At 37.5% G+C, this 23623-nt stretch overlaps 1 protein-coding gene across 2 annotated transcripts; it reads left to right on the top strand.

The window, feature by feature from the left end:
- Window positions 1-1211: 1211 nt before the first annotated feature.
- On the top strand, window positions 1212-22788 carry itga2b (integrin, alpha 2b). Of its 2 annotated transcripts, none has more exons than XM_084431051.1 (30): window positions 1212-1518; window positions 2424-2551; window positions 3501-3598; window positions 3979-4138; window positions 4278-4327; window positions 4439-4484; window positions 4692-4766; window positions 5053-5097; window positions 5236-5279; window positions 5407-5469; window positions 6412-6464; window positions 6564-6775; window positions 11392-11577; window positions 12471-12516; window positions 12881-12988; window positions 13291-13346; window positions 13975-14126; window positions 14466-14570; window positions 14655-14722; window positions 14802-14949; window positions 18396-18488; window positions 18593-18672; window positions 18911-18991; window positions 19751-19856; window positions 19952-20104; window positions 20775-20888; window positions 21555-21671; window positions 21769-21870; window positions 21947-22069; window positions 22216-22788. In XM_084431051.1, exons 1-30 carry the CDS (start codon window positions 1343-1345, stop codon window positions 22306-22308), a joined length of 3081 nt encoding a protein of 1026 aa, XP_084287177.1. In that variant the 5' UTR covers window positions 1212-1342; the 3' UTR covers window positions 22309-22788. The 2 variants fall into 2 exon arrangements, with proteins under 2 accessions (XP_084287177.1, XP_084287176.1); XM_084431050.1 differs by having other exon boundaries at window positions 4692-4814.
- Window positions 22789-23623: the final 835 nt, after the last annotated feature.

Below are 23623 nucleotides of genomic sequence, written 5' to 3'. Positions count from 1 at the left end.
AACAGGTGAGTGAGATGAATCAATCAAAGGAACAAACACAAACACACAGGGAAATATGGAATGACAACATAACCTTGACAGCTTCTTGGTGCAAACGTCATTCCCTTGTCCTTGACTGTTTTTTTATATCAATATATCTGCCTCTTAGGTTTATTATCTTTGCGTAGTTTTTTCAAATGAATTCAGTGCAATACAGAATGTAGCCAATGTCATAAAATAAGATGAAAATCCCTCTGAGCTTGTAAATATTTAGCATGTCATTTTGTTTTTATTAGGCTGAAGTGAACAGATTGTCTCAGAATAGAAATGCACGACATCAAACAAACATTAAGCATAATATTTAATGCTTATTCATGCATCCCTTTTTTAAAACTAATTGTAATGTGGCTGGTTAATGTTAATTCAAACAATATAAGCATACATCTTGTTTTGTGAAATAAAACAATGTAGTGAAAAAAAAGAACAATGAAACTTAACAAAACAAAACAGAAACAGAAAAAGAATTCTCCTTTAACATGCACTGGGAAAAGCACAGAAATAAAGTCATATTTGAACATCCCCAAACATACAGTACTTAATCTGACCTGTGTGTCCCCTCTATGGGAAGGACGCAATAAAGAGAGTAGGAAAGACATTCACTCAGCCATCAGACTGGATAAACAACAACTAATACATTTATTGGAAGGCATATTGAACAGCAAGTAAATTTTCATATTTAAAGAGCTAATGAATTGCTCCAGGCTGCACTCAGACCCAAATCTGCAACAGATCTAAAAGAACATTGAAAAATGTAATAACGTTTTTACGATTAGATGAGTAGCTATAGAAGTGTGTTGTCTCTTAGGATGAGACTTCCTGAGCATTGCCTCTGCTTACATAATTCTGTCACTTCTCTGCTATCACTTCTGAAAATGTTCCTTCTTTTTGTCTATTTTGAGCTGTTGTCAAATTACATTTTGGTACATTGGCATGTTCACTTTCTCTAATGTGGATTCATTGAAAGGCATAGCTGGGTGTTCATATGCTGCAATCTCAAAACAGAAAATGTTTTAAAATTCATTTATTTAATTTATTATTTAATTTAATTTAATTTATTTATTTTAATTATAAATGCCACAACACACTGAGCATTCAGGAAACCCATGGCATGTTCCTCATCTTATCTGAAGGAAGCACATCAGAAACAGACACCCACAAGTGTCATATTAACTCCAATAACCACAGAGTATTATAACGAGTTGTGCTGACATCTTCCAAAGGGACAGAGCAACATTAACTTCTTCCTAATGGCAGAGAGAATTGTGTAGAAAGAGTTTGGACGACTCCAAAAATCTCAGAGAAGATGGAGAAAAGGCTGAACGTCATTCTGGTGTTTTTTACTGTATATTTGTCCATGCTCATTTATCCAAATCACATCAGTGGCTTTAACCTGGATCTGAACAATTACACAGTCTTCTCTGGCCCTGAAGACAGCTACTTTGGTTTCTCAGTGGACTTTTATCAGTCAAGCAGCAAAAGGTGAGTGGTGCTCACCTCCACAGCAAACGTTCTGCATATGGATTAGCTGGTTAACTGCTCTAGAATCTGTTAAAGGGATAGTTCACCCAAAAATGAAAATGCTGTCCTCATTTACTCACCCTCATGTTGTTCCAAACCTGTATGACTTTCTTTCTTCTGCTGAACACAAAAGAAGATATTTTGAAGAAAGTCGGTAACCAAACGACTGATGGACCCCATTGACTTATAGGGAAAAAAAAATACTATTAGTATTAGTACTAGTAAATTATGACAGCATTTTCATTTTTGGGTGAACTATCCCTTTAAGCCCTTCACCCAAATATGATACTATAATAATGCTACAATTATACAGTGCCGTTCAAAAGTTTGGGGTCAGTAAAATTTTATGTTTTTGAAACAAGTCTCTTATGCTCACCAAGGCAGGCAATTATTTGACAATTCAGTAAAAACAATAAGAGTGTATTTTAATATATTTCAAAATGTAATTTATTGCTGTGATGACAAGGCTAAATGTTCAGCAGCCATTACTTCAGAAATCATTATTATGCTGGTTTGTTGATAAAGAAAATCTGAAAATTGTGCTGCTTAATATTTAATTGGAAACTTTGATAAATTTTTTCATGAATTTAATTTAGTTGAAATAGAAATCTTGTGGTTATAAATGTCTTTACTGTCCCTTTTGATCAATTGAATGCATTCCTGCTGAATAAAAACTTTCGAACTATAGTCGGATCTCTCTCTCTCTCTCTCTCTCTCTCTCTCTCTCTCTCTCTCTCTCTCTCTCTCTCTCTCTCTCTCTCTCTCTCTCTTTCTCTGTTTTATGGGTTTTTTTTTTTTTATGTAAAAATGCTGAAGGTTTTCTGTGAACATTTCTGATTGTGTATGCTCTGGTGTCCACCCTGCAGTATAAGTGTGGTCGTTGGAGCACCCAGAGCAAACACCAGGCAGCCTGGGATCTCGCATGGTGGCTCTGTCTTCATGTGTGACTCGACAAGTGGAGAATCGTGTCAGACTTTAAACTTTGACCAAAAAGGTGAGTATGGCATCATGTAATATGTACAGGCTAAGTATGCAGTATGCAGTGTTTCCCATACATTTATTTATTTGTGTCAGCCCACCACAAATAGATTTTAATGCTTCCCATTCATTAAGTCTGTGGCGGCCCGAAAATGTATTTAAACTTCTTATAATAACAAAAGGTCCTTAATGTCGTGTTTTTGCCATTGCTGTCAAACAAACTAAAATCAAAAGTGCGAGAAGGCTTTGTGTCCTTATCAATTCACAAAAGACTGACTGTGCCGCACAGAGAGAAGTGCGCACTTCGCTCACGTGATCAGATCCGCGTCTCAGTTCACAGTGAATGAATGCAGTGAACTTCATCTATGCACGTGCTGAGTTTAGCGTGCATGTGGGAACTTAACGGCCACCAGTTACGCATTATTTTCACATTTGCATAGTTGACGATTACAGAATTTCACCAGATTTGTAATGAGACCCATTTGTAAAGCTCGAATGCAGTTTCCATCAAATTAAAAGCTCTTGTGGTTTATCTCTTTCAAGTATAGAAATTAGGACAAACATTTTTTTGCAATGTTTTTTTTTTACAATATATGGCTATTACTGTCATAGGAATAATATATTATAAAATTATTATTATTATTATGTAGTGTAATGTAGACTGAAACACTATATCACAGCTAAAAAGAGGTTTGAGTCCCCTTTAAAGTTCAGGTACAAGACAATGCACGGATGCAATTAATTTTGAACTCTCAAAGTGCACTAGATTGATGAATTAACTTAAACATGTAAAAACATCAATGTAGTCATGCTTCCAGACCACCCCTAGAAGGACAGAGGTCCACCCACCACAGTTTCACAAATTCCTGTGGGAAACACTGTAGTATGTAATATTTGGTATCATGAAATGTTGTCATAATACAGTAAAAGTAAATTCTTTCTTTTTTTCAATGAATGTTTCATAGGTGATGAAAACATCACATTTGGTAAAATGCTCCTAATGGCTCACAAATCAAACCAGTGGCTGGGCGCTTCAGTTCGAACCTACAAGAACTACATCTTGGTGAGTTACTGCATTTCACAAACAGCCCTCACAAAAGCTAGTTAATAGAATTGATTTAAGCATCTTGTTTGTTTCAGCCAAAGCTGTATATTTTTAGGTTTGATATAGTTTGTTATAATTGGTCATAGAATGTAAATTATTCTAGGATTTCTTCCTGTAGTTTTAGGTCTGTCTTGAGCAACCCTAATTGTATTTTGCCGCCTCAAACACTGAAAGCTAACATCAGCTTTAGTGAAAATGTTTTAAACAAAACAGTAACGTTTTTGTCATCTATAAATATATGATAAAGTGAGAAATATGTTTTGTATTTACGTTTTGGGGGGGTTCCCCGGTTTTAATTCGGAGTTCAAAACGAGTTTTATATGTTTCATATGAGCTAGGCCTGTGCCCCCATGTTCCACTGGAACGTGCTCTTGGAAAAGGAGGAGGCCATGAACACGCCTGTTGGGAACTGCCAGCTTTTGAACATGCAAACAGGAGAGTTGGCAAACTACGCCCCCTGCAGGGAAGAATTTGTAGAGGCGATTTACAACAGAGGCTGTAAGACACTGAATTTTACTGCTGTCACAAACAGAAATGTAACTGCTATAGATTTACACCAGTGTTTATAAATTTGAAATACAAATACATTGTTATTACCCTCAATGCCTAATGTTTCAAGTACTCTGACCGTGTACAGATCCTGACAGGCGTTACTGTGAGGCTGGATTTACCACAGACATCACCAAGGTACATTGTTTCTCTTTTCTGGCAGTGGAGTAATTTGCAATAGGCTTTAAATAGTTTAACATCTCGTTTTTTTTTCCTGCATGTAAAAACTGCTTGCGTTGGTTGTGACAGAATGGCAGAGTGATACTTGGTGCACCAGGAGGCTATTATTTTCAAGGTAAAATATGTTAGAAAAGCTAGAAGTCCACTCGATTCGTGGCTGTCTTCAAGTTCACTGTGATAGTGTGATTCAAACATTTGAAAAGAGGGTTTTTGTTTTAAATGTGCATTGAAATGTGCACAGCACTTTCAGTGGGAGTTAGCCTATATGTCTTTGTGAAGTGTGCTGTGACTATAACTATGTAAACCTTTCTTTTTACTTCAGGTCAGATAATCACTGTATCTCTTGCAAACATCATAAGCAGTGGCAGCACGTTCTCTTCCAAGCATTCAGTGAACGGTGAGACCAAAACACCACAAAGGCATGACTACTACGACCTGTATCTGGGTAAGATGTGACACCTGTCATTCAAAACAGAGACCAAAAATAGCGCATTAATTAGACCATTAATTTAGAACTAAATCCATAAAATGATCCCACGATGGGAACCCCTAAAATGTTCTATATATGAAGCACCTGACAGAACACTTTAAGGTTCCATATAGAAACTTAAAAATAATAATGATAAAATGATAATGAAAATCTGAAACATCCATTGAGGATTCTTCATTTTTCTGCATCATAGGATACTCTGTTGCTGCTGGGCAGTTTAATGAAGACCATGTCCCAGGTGATAATCATAATTGACAAGTTATCTTAATTTTTACATATTTAATTTAAACAGAAGCTTTTAGAAAAATGCAACATAAGTTTGGTCTGCTCTTATCAGCAATATTTTGTGACTTTTCTTATTTTAAAATGATTGCAGATTATGTTGTTGGCGTCCCAAACGATCTGCACACTGCAGGCTCTGTAAGTGCTCTTACACTTTTATGTGGATGATTATGCACTCCAGTTAAGCTCTTGCACAGTTACACAGTTGACTATGGAATTAGTCAGTGTAATCAGTCATTGTACTGTTCTTTTTTTTTTTTTTTAGGTCAAAATAATAAATGGAGCATCACAGCCCCTGCAAATCATGAAGGCGCTTAGTGGCACTCAGGTTAAACTTGTATCTGTGGTTAAATTTGATTTGGATATGAACCAGTACAATTGTGTTTAAATTGTTCTCAGTAGTGTCTATTATTATAGGTTCAAATATTTGGGGTCAGAATTATTATTTTTAATTAATGATTTTATTTAAGGATATATTAAATTAATCAAAAGTGATAGTAAAGAAAGACTGTTATAATGTATTAGATTTAACAAGCTCGTACATTGCTAATACTCAACAAAGACACAGGGCAAACATGAGGGCTAAATACACAAAAGACTAATGACAAGACAAGGGACACCTGTGAACAATTAAACACAACTGACCCAATGCCAACATGACACAACAGACAAGGGAACACATGGCAGGATCACATGACTAGAACAAGGGATCACATGACAGACAAGAACAAGGAACAAGAAACAAAACCCACAAAGTGACAACTACACTGTAAAATTATATATTTTTGTCAGTAAAGAGTATAAATTACCTTATAATTTACAGTGAAAATTGTTATTTAACAAGACAATACATTGTCTTTAACGATAAAATATTGTTAAAATTATTATACGCTATTCAAAGGTTTGAGTCAGTAATATATATATATATAGCCTATATAGAATTCTGAACAAAAAGTATCAGTCATAAAACATATTATCAATTCAACATTAATGATAATAAATGTTTCTTGAGCATCAAATCCTCATATTAGAATGATTTCTGAAGGATCATGTGACAATTCAAATATAATATTGTTAATATTTTAAATTGCAATAATATTTCACAGTATTATTGTTTTTACTGTATTTTTGATCATATAAATGCAGACTGGGTGAGCAAAAGAGACTTAAAAAATTGCCCCAGACTGAACGGTAGTGTATGTTGTCAAGGTAAGGACACACACTAAAGATTTAAATGCAGTAATTTAACTTTTTGTCTTGTCTTCTGTAGATAGCATCTTATTTTGGGCATTCTGTGGCAGTAACAGATATCAACAGAGATGGGTAAATGATTCCTGCAGAGACTAATTTCTTGTTCTGGTAGTTCATGAGAATTTATTAAATGTTTTTTAAAATGAATTATATCCTCTCTGTGGTCATCAGGTGCGATGACATCCTGATTGGAGCACCGCTTTTTATGGAGCAGCTGTCCACTCAGAAATTTCGAGAAGTGGGACAAGTATATGTTTACCTGCAAAGAGAGGGCTTCTCCTTCTCCTCCAGGCCCAACCAAATGCTGACAGGGACATATGCCTATGGGCGTTTTGGCAGCGCCATCGCCCCTTTGGGAGACATCGACCATGATGGGTTTAATGGTGAGGACTGCTCTGACACTACAAAGTAGTATTTACTGTGAAAATAACATGCAGTTTAATGTTTTTATTGATAATTCTGAGCAGAAACCATCTGTGTATAAGTACAAGAAGAAAATGAACAGCCAAATGAGTTTAATGTAGACAAAGTATGAATCAGAAGGAAAATCTGTCAGTTGCCCCAGGCATTGATCTTTAAAGATGGCAATGTGTTAAATTAGGCACTGTGGTTGCTGTTATATAAAATTGCATTCATCACCATCAGAATCTTTTTTTCTAGCTGCAATCAAATTAATCTTGTTACTTAATAACAGCAGGAGCACAAGCCATATATTTTTTCTCTGTTATGAAAGCAGCATCTGAAAGTGATTTGACCTAAATGGGTCAGGTGTTCTTCAGCTGTGACAGTATAATTCAGATTCATGCTGAGTTTCAGTGCTTATTTTAAGGAAAGCATTGTCATGAGATTACACTGTAAAACAAATCCTGTTCAACATAATAGTATATGACAATGTTTCAGGTATCATGGGAAGAAAAAAGAAGCATATGTATTTAGATAAAATATAATCAGAAGTGATGCAACACACAGGGGCTTCTGGTAACATAATTTTACAGTTCCCTATCAGTTCGGTCACGTTCGTCGTAGTCGACGCGTCGACTGATTGGGATCACGCTTAGGGAGCCTGTCATCTTCAAGTATTGTTAAAACGAGCCAATGCACATTGGCCTGCGTGAATTGCATCACATGCTCCGCTCCGCAGCGCGGGTATATATATGGAAGTGGATGCACGCACCAGTTGTCTTTAGCTTCAGAGCCGATCGTGTGTCGATGTCTCTGAGTGTTGTTGTGTTACAACGAGCGAGTGTGTCGGTGTTCTTCTGGAAGACTCTCCCAGTGCTGGTGTTTCTACAGCGAGATTGCAGCGGTGATTGCGAGCTTCTGAAGCTCTCAACTGCTGTTTTAACAGCATCAAATTTCTAACGTGTTTGTTGACGGTTGGTTGAGGGTGGAAGTAGTGAGTTCTTCACTGGTGACGGTTCCCATTTCCTGAAAGAGCAACACGGGTATGTTTGCGGTAGGGCTCTGTCCCCCTCTGATGGTCACAATAGCTGTATCACGTATTTGGGCTTAAAGCACGCTGAGGCAGCTTTTGTGGATGACTCATGTTCTCACTGCGGGAACATGACCATCGCGGTGTTGAGATCGAGACTCGCCTTCGTCCGCGAAGCTGGAGTCCCTATTCCCACGCCCTGCTCTAGTGTTTCTTCTGGGCCAACTTCCCAGAAGAAGGCAGGAGTGCCGCGTGAGATGGGTGATCTGAGGATCACAGTGAGGGGTTCCCCGCCCGGGAACGCCCCGTGGGTCCCTCACTCCTCATTCACAGGTGGAGTACTTTGTTTGTGTTTGTGTGTGTGTCTGTTCCGCCACTGTCTCCATTTTCAAAGAAAGAGCTATTTCCTCTGTTCCTTGGTCCCAAGAGGGCCAGACTGGCAGTGTGCGACCCTGTAAAGCCTTGCACCCCTCAGCCCCCTCTTGTATCGCCAGCCAGCAGCTGGGTGCGGTTCGAGGACCCGGTCACGCCTTCTCACGCACTCTCTGCCATCATGTAGAGACAGGTAAGTGTTGCACCACACACTGAGAACCCGCTTCGGGCCACCTTCTCCCTCCGCCCTCAAAATGTATGTTGCCTTTATATTAACGCACATCACGACTTGATCGTCAGGTTCCTGAGGGAGTAAGGAGACTGAATCCGCCTTGCACTCCTCTATACCTTCTTGGGACTTATCTCTGGTGCTACTGCACTGCAGAGACATCCCCTTGAGCCACTGCAGGCAGCTGAGTTAAAAATCCTGTTTTTAAAGAAACAGTTCTCCTGCTTGCTTGCCTCTATCAAGAAGGTAGGGGACCTGCACGCATTTTTGGTCGACGAATCGTGCCTGGAATTCAGGCCGGGCAACTCTCACGGTATCCTGAGACCCCAGCCTGGATATGTGCCCAAGGTTCCTACCTCTCCCTTAAAACGGGACCAGGTGGTGACCCTGCAAGCACTGCCCGGAGGAGGCAGACCCAGCCCTGGCTTTTCTCCGTCACTTCCGCTCCTTGCAGTTATAACTGGACAGAATGCAATGCCTCAGGACCTCAGACCAGCTCTTGTCTGTTACAGAGACCAGCAGAAGGGATGGCTGTTTCCAAGCTGAGGTTGGCCCACTGGATAAGTGGTTGCCATCATCTTGGTGTATATTTCCAAGGTGCACCGTGCCCCCTGGGTGGTGAGCCTCTCCAAAGAGAAAGTATTGCTCCTTCATGGGCGTTGACACAGGGTGCCTCGCTGACAGATGTTTTTAGAGCTGCAGGCTGGGCGACACCAACACATTCGCTAGAAAAATAGCCTATGTGTCAAGCCTGTTGCTTCCCGTGGGCTCCCTTCACATGAAGCCAGTTTCACTGTAAGCCCGGTTCAAAGTGTCGACTTGCTGCGCCATTCTTGCTCCAGTTAGTTCCTCTTTAGCCAAACCCTGTTGAGTTCCTCCACACCCTTCGGCAACGGAACTGGCGGAGCGTCCGATACCAGGCCTAACACTCGTATGCACTGGTGGAACCTGTGCTAGGCTGGGTCCATATGTTGTGATCCCTACGGCGATCCCATATGTGTATTCTTCCATGGTACGGCTCCCTGCGGCGAGCCCGTGTCTTCCCTTCCCTTCCCTTGGTCTTCCCTTATAGGCTGGAGCCACCTCAGTGACATTCCATATGTTGTACTGCCCAGTCCATATGTGTTATTCCCCACATGTTACCTCCCTACGGGCAGGTTGTGGCTTCCGCAGCGTATTCCTTCGAACGAAAGGGTAACGATTTCCAAGTGGTCTTGTGGAACAGCAGTGACTTCCCTGGCCTAAGCCCTGTCCTATCTCCACCTCAATAATGCGGGGGGATCAGGAGGCTTTTGTCTAGGTGCTGGAAGGTGGCAGCTCTAGTGGCATTTTAATAGAGGATCCCAATCAGTCGACACGCCGACTACGTAGAACGTGACCGAACTGATAGGGAACGTCTCGGTTACGTGTGTGACCCTCGTTCCCTGAAGGAGGGAACGGAGACATAGTCCCGTCGCCACTATTGCTGGACCACCGCTGACTCCGGGCTCCACTCGGCTCCTCAGCAAAAAACAACTGGTGCATGCATCCACTTCTGTATTGATACCCGCGCTGCGGGGCGGAGCGTGTGATGCAATTCACGCACGCCAGTGTGCATTGGCTCATTTTAACAATACTCGAAGATGACAGGCTCCCTAAGCGTGATTCCAATCAGTCGACTACATCTCCGTTCCCTCCTTCAGGGAACGAGTGTTACATCCGTAACAGAGATGTTTTATAACTTTTTACCTAAACTATACCATTCAAAAGTTTGGGGTTGGTTGGATTTTTTGAATGTTTTCCAAAACTAAGTTTTTTTAATGCTCACTATGGCTGCATGTATGTGATTGGAAAAAAACTGTAATATTATGAAATATTTGTCACGGTCACCTGTTAGTCACTGTCTTCACTACATGTCCCATCATCCTCTCCGGCTTACACCTGCACTCACTTCACCATTACTCGCACCTGCCAGCGATCATCATCATTACTCACCATGTTCAGCTGTTGTCTTCCCATTTTCATCTGTGTATTTAAGTTCCTCATTGTTCTCTGTTCACTGTCGGATCTCGTCAACACTGTGTTGTAGTTTTGGTACGTTTCTGTTTATATTAAATTCCTGTTGTCATTTCATCCTGTCTTCTGAGTCTGCTTCGACGTGCCTCACGCAACCTAAAGCGTGACAATATTATTACAGCAAAATAATTGTTTTCTTTTTTTATATATTGTGAAATGCAATTTATTCGTGTGATGGCGAAGCTGAATTTTCAGCATCATTTCTCCAGTCTTCAGTGTCACGTGATCCTTCAGAAATCATTCTAATATGATGAAATTTACTGCTCAAGAAACATTTCTGATTGTGTGATTGTGATGTTTAATATTTTTGTGGAAACTGTTGGTGGAAACTGTGGATTGTTAGGTGTTGGTGCACTGTAATGAACGCACAATGTATGAGAATGAACAAAGTCTTTATTTCACAATCTAATAATGAATCATGGAAAAAAAAATACACAATGAGGAAAACAGAACACAATGACAGTAAAACAGAATTATACAGACCAGAACTGTTAAAATGATAGATTTTGCAGGTTTCTTTAATTAATATATTAAGTTCAAAAGAACAACATTATAAACAGCATTGTAACATAATAAAACTTTACAGACACTTTTAAAGGGTCTTTGCTGAATAAAGTTAAAAATTTCTTTCAAAAAAATCTTACTGACCCCAAAATTAGTATACAATAACACTATTTTAAAAGTATTGTCTTTTTAAATATCATACAGATTTGATAAGGTCATTTGTAGTTTTTACTGTCAAAAATACATAATTCTACAGTGTAGTAGTAAGTAAAATTGTAGAAAAGTTAACTTTTTTTTTTCTTTTTCTTTTTTCTCTAAATCCTCTTTTTGTATGCTGGATGATTGTATATTTATTGCACCTTTAAATAAAAATAAACAAATGTGATTTAATATTCCTTTATTCTCAGATGTAGCTGTGGGGGCACCTGGCTCTGGTGAAGGAGGTCAGGTGTTTATTTACCTGGGTCAGAGTGATGGTTTGACCACCCAGTATGTTCAAGTCATCGAGAGCCCGTTTCACACCCTCATAGATCCTCCAATGTTTGGCTTCAGCATGAGAGGAGGGATAGATATTGATGATAATGGATATCCAGGTATGTGATATATTACTTGAAAATATTTGAAAAGCATTCATGCATTATTTCTTCTCTGGAACACAAAAAGAGGAACAATAAAGAATACAATGAAATGCATACAATGAAAGCCACCATATACAAGCATGTAAACACTTTCATTCTATGGATCTCCTTTTGTGTTCAATGGAAGATTTGAGGTGGTACAGGTTTGGAACATCATGACGGTGACAGGTTTCATTTTTGGGGTAAACTTAATTCAATATTCACATTTACTTTATTTTGTTACATTTTTTAAAAATAATGCCTCAACCCATTGTCAGCAAATTGTAGCTCTTTTCACCTAGCTCAGAACCCTGTTCACCTCCCATTATCTTCCATTAAAATCTGACCTGGAAACCTCAGCTGGGTCACTGCATCAAAATACCATAACCTTCCCAGCAACCCCTTATAGCCATCTATGAGTCATGCTTGGAGTACAAAACCCACAAATAACCGGATGATAGAGCCAACAAAAGCTTCAGAGACTGTCCTCAAAGTTCGAATGTCTGTTGTGAACAATCTCAACTAACAGCCCTTTCCCACAATCCCTTGGGAGGAGTAAAGAGCTGTTTGGGAGTCACCATGAGACAGGAATGCTTTAGTCAGAGCCACAGCCCTCTTAGTACAGATGTAAATGGAAAAGGGCTCTGACACTGGGGTCCAGTGTGGACATGGCAATGCTTTTTGACACAAAACACCTCAATCTCTTAAGAGGGACTCTTGGTGCTCTTAGGTCACTTATCACAGACAAAGTAGTCCCCACACTTCTTTTCCTCCAATTTAACATGGCTGTCTTGTAGCTCAATCCCTGTTTCACTCACTTGGTGGTGTTTCAAGGCATATAATATGTTTTTTTTTTTTTTTTTTTTTAGATCTCATAATTGGTGCTTGGGGTGTGAGCAAAGTGGCAACCTACAGGTGCTAATTTAAAATCATCTGAATTACTGCAAACACCCTTAAATTCATTATTGTAATCAATATACACTTCATCCTTTTCAATATTTGTCTAAAGCAGAGGTTCTCAACTGGTTTTGCTTCAGGACCCGGAATTTACATTAGACATCAAATGGTGACCCAACACAGTGCCAAACTTACTTTATCATATGAAAGTAAACCAAAGAATTTCCTTTTATCCTTGAATCCTTTATTATATTATTTTATGAATTATATAATATGCATTAAGCAGTTTTTCCCTGCTCAGGGTCGTGACCAACCAATTGAGAACCACTGATCTGAACTATGATTCTGTGTGTTGGATCAATAACGTGTTTGACTTTATTAGAGCACAAGCTGTTGTGAGGACACAGGCTCGACTCTTATTCTTCCCTGAACTTTTGAACCCTGAAGACAAACTGTGTCGACTCCACCAGAGCAGCACCTTCATTACTTGGTAATGTTTCTGAACTTAGTACAAAAGACAGCTTTACTGTGTCATTATGATTCAAGAGGCTGGCATTCAAAATGCTTGACTAGTCAGCTATAAAAAAAGCTTCTCAAGGATTAAAAGAGTTCGTGTGAGGAATGGTACAGTGAGCTATTGATACACCCACATCGTTTTTAGGAGTAAACTCAATACATCAAGGACTTCCATTGATCAGCAATCCATATTTTCTGCTTTGAATGTCAACCCACATGGTTGTGGTACTTCTATAGAATATCTATCATCTCCACTTGTTTTCTCTTTTTCCTTAGCTTTATAATTATGGCATGCATCAGTGTATCTGGACACAGAATTCCTGAGGAGATTGGTATGTAACAACACTATCTCACGACCAATTTGTACGAATTCGTACGAATGATAAAAAGTTGGCTAATTCGTACGAATTCGTACGACCTCACTCGTACGAATTTGTACGATTTGTCTAAACCCACGTGATGGGTAGGTTTAGGGGCGGGGTCAGGGGTAGGTCATTCGTATGAATTCATACGAATTGGGCAATTCGTAAAATATGTACGATTTTGCAAAAATCTTACTAATTCGTACGAGTGAGGTCGTATGAATTCGTACGAATTAGCCACCTCGTAGAATTTGTACGTTTTCCCGTGAGATCAGGTTGTATGTAATCCATATGAAATAATTTAGTAATAAACAGAGCGTTTCATCAGCAGGAAAACATCGTTCTAAAAGTGATTCCAACGATATTGTTTCTCATTGCCATTAAATAGTTCTGGTTTGAACTCTGCTATTCATTTTACATTTAAAACTATATCTTTATTGTTATAGTTATCGTCCTTGGTGTGAACAAGCCTTTATTAGAGTTTTGAATTCAGCTTATTGTACATATAAAGGATCTTAAAATAAAATATTTAGGGTGCATTAAAGGTGTTATCAAAGATCTGCAGGCTTTTCAGCTTTTTGCAAAATATTTCCTCTAGTGCTCAACACAGAGCTTCAGTTGGACAGGATGAAGCAGAGCATGGCCAGACGAACCCTCCTACTGGACTCTAACCAGCCATACGCTTACTTCCAACTCTCGATGGAAAGAAACTCAGGAGATGTCTGTAGGAACTTCACGGCCTACCTACTGGTGTGTTTCATCAAAATGTTGATGCGCTGAAAATGTGACCTGTGGATAAGAACCACAAGTCCTGTGACCTTCATGTTGCAGATCACTGAATGTTCTAAGTGCTTTTGAGAGTACAAAAACTATACACACATAAATTAGATCCAGTTTGCTCAGAGTACCAATAAAAAAATGAAAACAAGAATGCTTTTGTGCTCCCAACTGCACAACGGGTCATTCATGTGATCTCTCTGCAATCAAATTCTCTTAATGATCCTTTTTTTGTCATGTAAAAAGCAAGAAAATTTTAATGTTGCAGTGTGTTTCGTGAGTTATCATTCATCTCAATCCTTTCCTTTTAAGCCTGAGTTTAAGGACAAGCTAAGTCCAATCTTCTTCTCAATGAACTACAGTCTGGCTGACTCCCAAGATGCAGTGCTGCATGGACAAAGTGTCGCTTTTGGACAGGTGAAGGCTGCACATATCGTTTTTGTTGTTACAATGGCACATATTTATTAACATTAACCTGTTGACATTTTTTGTTGCGTCTAGGCACGGATAATACTAAACTGTGGTATTGATAACATCTGTATTCCAGACCTGAAGCTGAAAGCAGTGGCGTAGGTTCCTTAGTTAGCTACAGTATAGATATGAAATGTTTACACACTTTTATCTTAAGCGAACCTTTATCTAAAACAGGTCAACAGAACCAATCCTGATCGGCGATGAGAATCCAGCACTGCTGATTATCGAGGCCGAAAATCAGGGAGAGGGAGCTTACGAGACTGAGCTATATATCAGCCCGCCAGCGCACACACACTATCAGGGTGTTGTGAGCAACCGGGAGGTGAGTCATTTTTCTGTTTTTTTTGTTGATAGCTACAGAACATTAAAGGGATAGTTTACCCAAAAATGAAAATTCTGTCATCATTTACTCACCCTCAAGTTGTTCCAAACCGGTATGGGTAACACTTTATAATAACGTTCAGTTGTAAGTAATTTATAAGTAGTTAGTTAATGATGAACTGATCATTTACAAAACATTCATAAATGATTAGCAAGTGATATGCTAACATTTTATGTATGTTTTGTAAATTCCGTTACAAGTCATTTACAAGTTATTAGTAAATGATTAACTAATTATTTATGAAACATCACTATGCGTTCATAAATTATTAATAAGTGATATGTTAATTATTGTATGTATGTTTTGTAGATTCAGTTCTAAGTCATTTACAATTGATTAGTTAATGATTAACTAATCATTTACAAAACATGAGTATGCGTTTCATAAATGTTTAATAAATTATGTTACTTTTTTGTATGTATGTAGCATTTAGAGGGTGTGGAAAGTGTTGTAAATGCCTTGAATACACGTACAGATCATTTGTAACAGGTAAGTAACGGTGTTCAACACAATGATATGTAAATGCATGAATAAATCATTTACAACACTTTCTGCATCCCCTAATCTAAAGTGTAAACTATTCATCACTTGTAAATGTGTTACACATCATTCGTAGATAAAATTTGTTGATCTTATGCCTTATTGATTCTTGGTAATCCTGGTAATCTACGAATGATGTGTAACACATTTACAAGTGATGAATAGTTTACACTTTAGATTAGGGGATGCAGAAAGTGTTGTAAATTATTTATTCATGCGTTTACACATCTATAACAGGTGTTGAACACTGTAGTGTGTACTGCAGTGTAAGTGCTGACTGCTGAGGGTATAGACAGCTGTCTTCTTTGAAACACATGGAGTCTTTAACCACTGTGCACCTGATGTGAGCAAAACATAAACAAAATTTTAACATAATTTATTGAAACGCATAGTCATGTTTTGTAAATGATTAGTTAATAATTTACTAATCACTTGTAAATGACTTGTAACGGAATTTACAAAACATACATAAAATGTTAGCATATCACTTGCTAATCATTTATGAATGTTTTGTAAATGATTAGTTCATCATTAACTAACCACTTACAAATGACTTACAACTGAACGTTATTATAAAGTGTTACCTATTTATTAATACTGTGAATTAGCTCATTTTTATATTTTTCCGGTTTCATTTAAGTTTTTGCAATTTGATCATGTGCTTTTGTCATTTTTATTTCTATTTAGCTTTATTTTATTGCAGGTGTAAATTTAGAAATGTTATTATTTCAACATAAACTTATGCACAATATTGGCCTCTATATCAGTATCAGCCAATATATGGTCATTTTTAATGTTATCGTTATCGCCCAATAAGAAGATTTGGCCTATATGTTAAAGCTGATAAATAATGGTTTATTTCCTTCAGCTGAGACACTTAAGATGCACACTATTCACCATAAGGGTTTTGATAGTAAAGGCAATTTCAAAACACTGCTTCATGAAGCTTCGAAGTCTTTACGAATCTTTTGTTCCGAATCAATGGATCGGCGCTGTCACGTGTGGTTGCAGGAAGGCAGACGAAGATGAGGATACATTTCCAACACAAAGGTTTAATGATAATAATATAAAGGATAGCCGGACAGGCAGCAACACACATTATACACAACATAGATCAGACAAAGATTGACTGAACAGACGGAACTTAAATGCAAACAGATGGCAATGATTAACTGAACACAGGTGATACAGATGAACTGATAATGACAATGAAGATATCCGACGTCTTGGATATGAACCAGATGTTCAAATTATGAACAAACTAAACAAAACACAACTGTGACAGGAGCATGTATCAAACTGCCAGAGTCACGTGGTTTCAGTAAACAAGGCTTCATTACGTCATAAGTGTTTCGAAACACTTTGAAGTTTCAATGGTTTACCGCTGGGGGCGATGATCGGACAACCCAGGATTCGCTGCACCATTGAACAAGTGTCTGGGTTTTACCTGATCTCTGATCAGTTTTATACATTTGTATACTTTTTTATTAGACATTAGTAGGCTATAATGAAAATGAATAATGGTAATTAATAGTCTTACTGGCCTAATTAGCTGAGCCATTGATAGAACAAACAAAACAAACCCTGACAATTGATAAAAGAACATATACACTTGATAATCGTATTAGATTATAATAAAGTTTGAAAGTTTTTACTTTCAATAAAAAAATTGCAATAGATTTGTTTTATGCATGTTTAGCCCGGGTTTTTGTTGCATTTACACTGTTCTGACCACTAGGGGTCACCATGGAGACGGGTGTCGGATTGTTTCGAAGCCTCGACAAAATATGGCACATTTGCTTCAACTTTTTCAGTGTTTCACGAAGCCTGAATCTACCCACCTCTAGGTTTTGAATTGCTTTAAAACTACGATTGGAGTCACCTCAAAAAAGGAAAAAAGTTAAGTGCAACATCATGTGCTGTCATATAGTTGTCACGGATTAGGTGGCTGTAATAAAGCGCACGACGAAGGAGATAGGCTACTAGGAGACTTTAATCCAATACTTAAACAAGAAAACATAAAACCACATATCACAGAGAACTGAAATAATGCGGGACTGACTGAAACAGGGCTTAAATGCATGGGCAAACGAGATAATATAAAATATACACCTGAACAGAATACTCAAATCAATTAGCCATATAGTGACAAATAGGGAGAGAATGGTGAACGGACATAATTGCCTGACAAGAGGATGAACAAAGAAACTCAAACATGAACTGAACAGAAAAACAGATCAAAACACAAACTGAAAACATGACAATAATCTGTCATATAGGCTACGTAAAATTATAATGAGCACATTATAATCGTGTGCTTCGGACATGGATTTAATGGTGAGACTTTTGTTTTTGTAATCAGGCTCTCAAACATTATGTAAAAAATTGGATCGGCCAATATATCGGTTATCGGCTTTGAAATTATAGGGTATCCATATTGGCCAAAATTTTCATATTGGTGCATCCCAACTTATTTATTTCAGTTAGTTGGCAAAGCAACATTTCTAATTTTCGTTTTAAGTTTAAGATTTTCCCCTAATATTTATATTTTCTTTTATTCTTAATTTTACTAAACGAAACCAATTGTTTTAGTTAACAATAACAGCACTGGTACAAGGTTTGTCTGAACTCAAATGGTACTGATGTTGATATAGTCTTCACGAAAACAAGTTCTCCAAACAGATCATATTTTTAAGAAACTGTCTTCCACTGGCCAGACAACTAGATCAAGCCTAACAAATTATATCTGACTGTCCCCTTTCTGTCAGCACACTTATTATATGTTCTTGTGAATAGTAGCATTATTGCCGAGTTGTGTCACATAAGGTGTAAAATGTGTTTTGCAGGACTTCAGTCACTTGGTTTGCGGTCAGAAGAAGGAGAATGGTTCAGTCATTGTGGTTTGTGATCTGGGAAACCCCATGGAGGGTGGACATCAGGTCAGGGTGACATAATCAACATAATAACCCACCTCAAATCATTTGACCATTCATGATAAGCCTGTTGTAAAACATTTTGCTTTCGGTTGTTTTCTCTCATTTAGCTGAAAGCAGGTCTTTACTTCAGCATGGGTGGTCTGGAACAAGTGGAGAACCACATCACATTCCAAATGCAAATACGAAGGTCTGAACATCCACACACACACACACACACACACACACACACACACACACACTCACACACACACACACTCACACACACACAACATCTGTGCTGTTAGCAAAACAAAACAGGAAAAAAAAAATCTCTTTTTGTGCTAGCTTGTCTGCTCCATAACAAATGCTTTCTGGTACATGTTGCTCATGATGCCAATGATTATTATCTTCTGTTTCTTCTTCTTGGTCTCTCTTATTGTTTTCAGTAAGAACAGCCAGAAACCAGACAGTAACCTGGTCCAATTGCAGGTTAATGTTACTGCTGCAGCTTCCCTGGAAATGCGTGGGTTAGTTCTACTGTCATTTTCTCACACTGTATCATTTTATCCCCCCCCCCATTTCAAAGAAGCACGAAACAGAAGTGGGATAATGATTTGATAGAAGGCTTTGATAGAATACTTTAGCATAACTATATGCTAAAGTATATATATATATAGGCCTATATATATATATATATAAACCATTCACAAGACTGTTATTATGGAAATAATTCAATACTTTTTATTAAGCAATGAAGCATAATTGATCAAAAGTGACAGTGATGAAATGTATAATGTTCTAAAAAAAATATATATATTTCAAATAAATGCTGTTCTTTTGAACTTTCTATTAATTAAAGAATGTCGTCAAATAAAAAATGTATTAGTTTCCACAAAATATTATGTTGATTTCTGAAGGATCATGTGACACTGAAGACTGGAGTAACGTCTGCTGAAAAATCCGCTTTGCCATCACAGGAAGAAATACATTTTAAAATATTTTAAAATAGAAAACCGTTATTTTAAATTGTAATATTATTTCACAATATTGCTGTTTTTACTGTATTTCTAATCCAATAAATGCACACTGGGTAATAAATAAGAGACTTATTTAAAAAAAAATTACTGACCCCAAAAATGTTAACGCTAGCGTATATATAAAATCAAATGTATTAACATGCTTCACTACAGTCGCTAAATTTTCTTTTTGAATATTTTTTCTCACTCTTCTGAAAGTCAAACTGGTTTGGTTCATGTTTGAATGACCATTTCATTTCTTCATTACAGAATCTCTTCTCCTGTTGACTGTGTCCTGCCTATTGCTAAATGGGAGCCAAAGGATTATCCAGAAGACTTGAATGAAGTAGGCCCACTCGTAGAGCATGTATATGAGGTAATATTCTCAGTCTAGGTCTAGGATTATTGTTAACACCTTCACTTAAGCGGTTTTACCATACTTATGCACAAGTTTCTAATTTCCTGTCTCAGCTAAGGAACATGGGCCCCAGTCCGGTGAATGCCAAGCTTACACTGGAGTTTCCTGTTTCACAAAACGAGTCCTATCTGCTATATGTATTTGCTAATGCTTCCCAAGAGCTCATCTCCTGTCAAACAGACTACTCCAACATCGACCCGCGTGGGGTGAGAGTGCCCCCTACTGACTATGATTTTGAAACTAAACCCTCTGAATAAGACATTTGTTATTATATTATACTAGTATACTTTATTACACTATTGAAAAAGCACAGCAATATCTGTAAACAATGATGTACAGTGGTGGTACTGTGGTGCAGTGTTAACATGTGCATAACATTTAATAACTGATGATACTGAATGATTACCATAATCATACATAATCATACATGTCACTCCAAGGTACTGGTTAATGTGATTCCACCAAGTACAATATGTTCCTGGATCAACATTTTTGTTGATCCTGGAACAACATTCCAATCAACCAATCAGGTACAAGTTTTTCAGTTTATGTCAAATTTAGGCTTACAAACTGGCTTTGGTGCTTCAACATCAGTGTTATTCACCTGTCATTTCCCTCTGATTTTAGGGATAACTTATGGGTAGGGTTATGTTTAGAGGTAGGGATGGGGTTAGGACTAAATTTTCAGACATGAAATGTTGTTCCAGGATTAACAAAATATTTCGACCCAGGAACATGTCTTACTTGGCAAAATCACAGTGACCCCAAGGTACTGTGGCATAACCATGGTACCATGCACAAATTATCATGACATATTTTTGTGATGCCATTTATGTATTCAATGGCAATAAACATTACACTACCTATTTATCACAGTTAGTGAAGCTGGAGTCCTCCAACGTCACCGTAGGCCAGGTTCATCATTTCAACAAACGTGACCTGTCGCAAAAAACTGAATATGAGCAGCAGTGGCAACATGCAATCCATGTGGTACAGAACCTTCTATCACATCATTTGTCATATACATCATACATATATATATAGTGTATACACAGTTCAAAAGTTTGGGGTTGTAGATTTTTTTTTTTTTTTTTTTTTATGCTCTCCAAGCCTGCATTTATATGATCAAATATACAGTAAAAACATTAATATTGTGATATAGCATTACAATTTTAAAATAACTTTTCTATTGTAATATATTTTCCAAGTATTTTCCATTCTTCAGTGTCACGTGATCATATTTTTATAGAACCTATGGTACTTTATTCAGGATTTTTTGACGAATAGAAAGTTCACAAGAACAGCATTTAATTCAATTGAAATTGATTTTTGTAACAATGTAACAAAAAAGTGTTACAGTCACTATTGATTAATTGAATGCATCCTTACTGAATGAAGTATTAGTTAAAAAACAAACCCAACTTAGAAAAAGAACCCCAACTTTTAAACGATATTTTATTTTATTTCGTTTTACAGTAATGTTGTGATTCTTCTTTACCAGTAGAGGGTGATATCACAGATCGTTCTTGTAAACAGAAGCTGCTTATTCATTTAGATTTTAGGCACTTAGCATGTGCAAATGCATCCATCTTTCAGGACTCATACAATTATATTTTAAAATTGTAATGAATTTTTGCTGAATCTCTCACTGTGCAGAACTGCTCTAGTGGTGACCAATGTCTTCTGTTTGAGTGTGAGGCTGCGGGACTGCAGAGAGATGAGAGAGCCATTGTAAGAGTGATGAGCAGGCTGTGGGTACAAACCTTCTTAAAGGTGGGCCAAACTTTAAAGATCAAACTCTAAACATTTAAAGAAGTTGTCTAATAATCATACCCCTTTCTCTCACTGTTTGTATCTGTTCTCTGCTCAGAGACCATATGTGAATTACGTTCTTCACTCCACGGCTCACTATGAGGTGACAGATGTGCCCTCAAAAATCCAGCCAGTTGTCCTGCCCAGAGGAAAAGCACAGGTGAGACGTCAGTTCTTTGGGTTGTAGCACGTAATATATGCAACTCCTCTTAAACCCCCTCATAAACTCTATCTAGACACATACAAATATAGTATGGAGACGGCCGGATGGACAAGAGGAGGTTCCTGTGTGGTGGATAGTAGTGTCAGTCATCGCTGGACTCCTGCTACTGGCTGCCCTGAGCACCATCTTCTGGAAGGTACTTCTATATGTTGAACAGCAGAGGGTGCTTTGTCTCACATAGACCTCTGGGCCAACAACAAACAAAGCTTATCACTGTAAAACAAACACAAATGTGATACCACATAAATCTCCATCCATGTTAACATACAACGTTGTTTTAAGGTGGGATTTTTCAAGCGTAACCGTCCTCCATGTGACGATGATGATGAAGACACGCAGCAACTGAGTGGTGAACAGAACGAGGTGTCAGACTGAAAATCTTGAGTTATAATGCTTTATAGCTTTTAAAGTTTGTTTACTCACTTGTATTTCTATTCTTTCTGCAGTTTTATTAAACATGTATCATAGTGGTTTGTATGGAGTTGCAGGCATTTGGTGACCAGCCCAGCATGTAGTAGATATCATATAGCTTTAGGCAGAAATAGGAGAAATAGGCAGAATAAAAAATATATAATAATATTTGACATTGCCCTTGTTAACATTCCTAGTATTTCAAGCAGGTGATGATTATCAGTGAGAACTGGCTATGAATGAACATTGAGCCTTTTTAATAAAACCAATGTAAATACATTCATTTCATCTCATTCATGAACTATTTGCACAGAAATTCATTATGCATGTACTTCATAAGTTGTTGACTTTCATCAATCATTGTAAGTCATGTAATTTCTGGTGTTTTTATTTTATTTTATTTTTTATTTTCAGTCATTAAAATGTCTTGTCTGCACTGTGCAACTATGCAGAATGTGATTTCACTAAATACAACATGTTCACAGATCAACGTTCCAATCAACATATCAGATTTAAGGGACATGTTTACAGTTTATGTCAAGTTTAGGGGTAGGGATATGGTGATAACATTTTCGGACAGGAATGTTGTTCCAGGATCAACAAAATAAGTCGACCCAGGAACGCGTCTAACTCAGAACGTGCATGTAACTACAATGCTTTGGGTTTCAGTAACAAATTAAATGTGTTTTTTGCGTGCAAAGTTGCAGGGTGTGAGTAGCCTACATTTACACGACCAGTGAGGTGAAATATTGTGAACAGAGTAGAAGTAATATGAATAAAAAACACCTCTTAAAAGTGCAATATGTAGTTTAGCTAAAGCCAATACTTGTCTGCCATCTTTACCTTGTGAGTGATTTTAATCATATTCATCAAATGCTCTGTTAATTTATGTATGTGTAAAACTTTATAAATTATCAAAGAAAAAGGCAAGTCACCTTTATTTATACAGTGCTTTATAGCCTAAAATTAAGATTGTTTCAGAGCACTTTTAGGAAAAATCTCGGCTGATTGTTGTTCATCTGAAGTCAGTTCAGTGTTGATTCAGTTGCATTGTAAAGATCATCAATTATTAAATTAGTTCATTTAACCCATTTAATCCCAAATTTTTCCCAGACACAAAAATATCCAAATCATGTGTCATTAGTATCCCTTTGAAACAATCAATCATAATTTTTAGAAATATTCATGGAAAAGTGTATGAAAAAGTGTGTTTTATGATCGGTCACAATTGTGACCGGTGGGATACTGTGTTGTATCAACCATTGTACAGATTGAATAT

Source organism: Rutilus rutilus (genome assembly GCF_951802725.1).
Source record: "Rutilus rutilus genome assembly, chromosome: 1".
NCBI lineage: Eukaryota > Metazoa > Chordata > Actinopteri > Cypriniformes > Leuciscidae > Rutilus > Rutilus rutilus.
The sequence above is the reverse complement of the archived record's forward strand: the minus strand, read 5'-3'. Positions and strand labels throughout refer to the sequence as shown.

What these genes read in the sequence shown, in the direction of transcription:
- itga2b (XM_084431050.1), top strand. Translation starts at nt 1,343, where the DNA reads ATGGAGAAAAGGCTGAACGTCATTCTGGTGTTTTTTACTGTATATTTG. An exon ending in TTTAAACTTTGACCAAAAAG is followed by an intron (nt 2,552 to 3,500) that starts GTGAGTATGGCA and finishes AATGTTTCATAG; the next exon opens with GTGATGAAAACATCACATTT. An exon ending in GGCAACATGCAATCCATGTG is followed by an intron (nt 20,889 to 21,554) that starts GTACAGAACCTT and finishes CTCACTGTGCAG; the next exon opens with AACTGCTCTAGTGGTGACCA.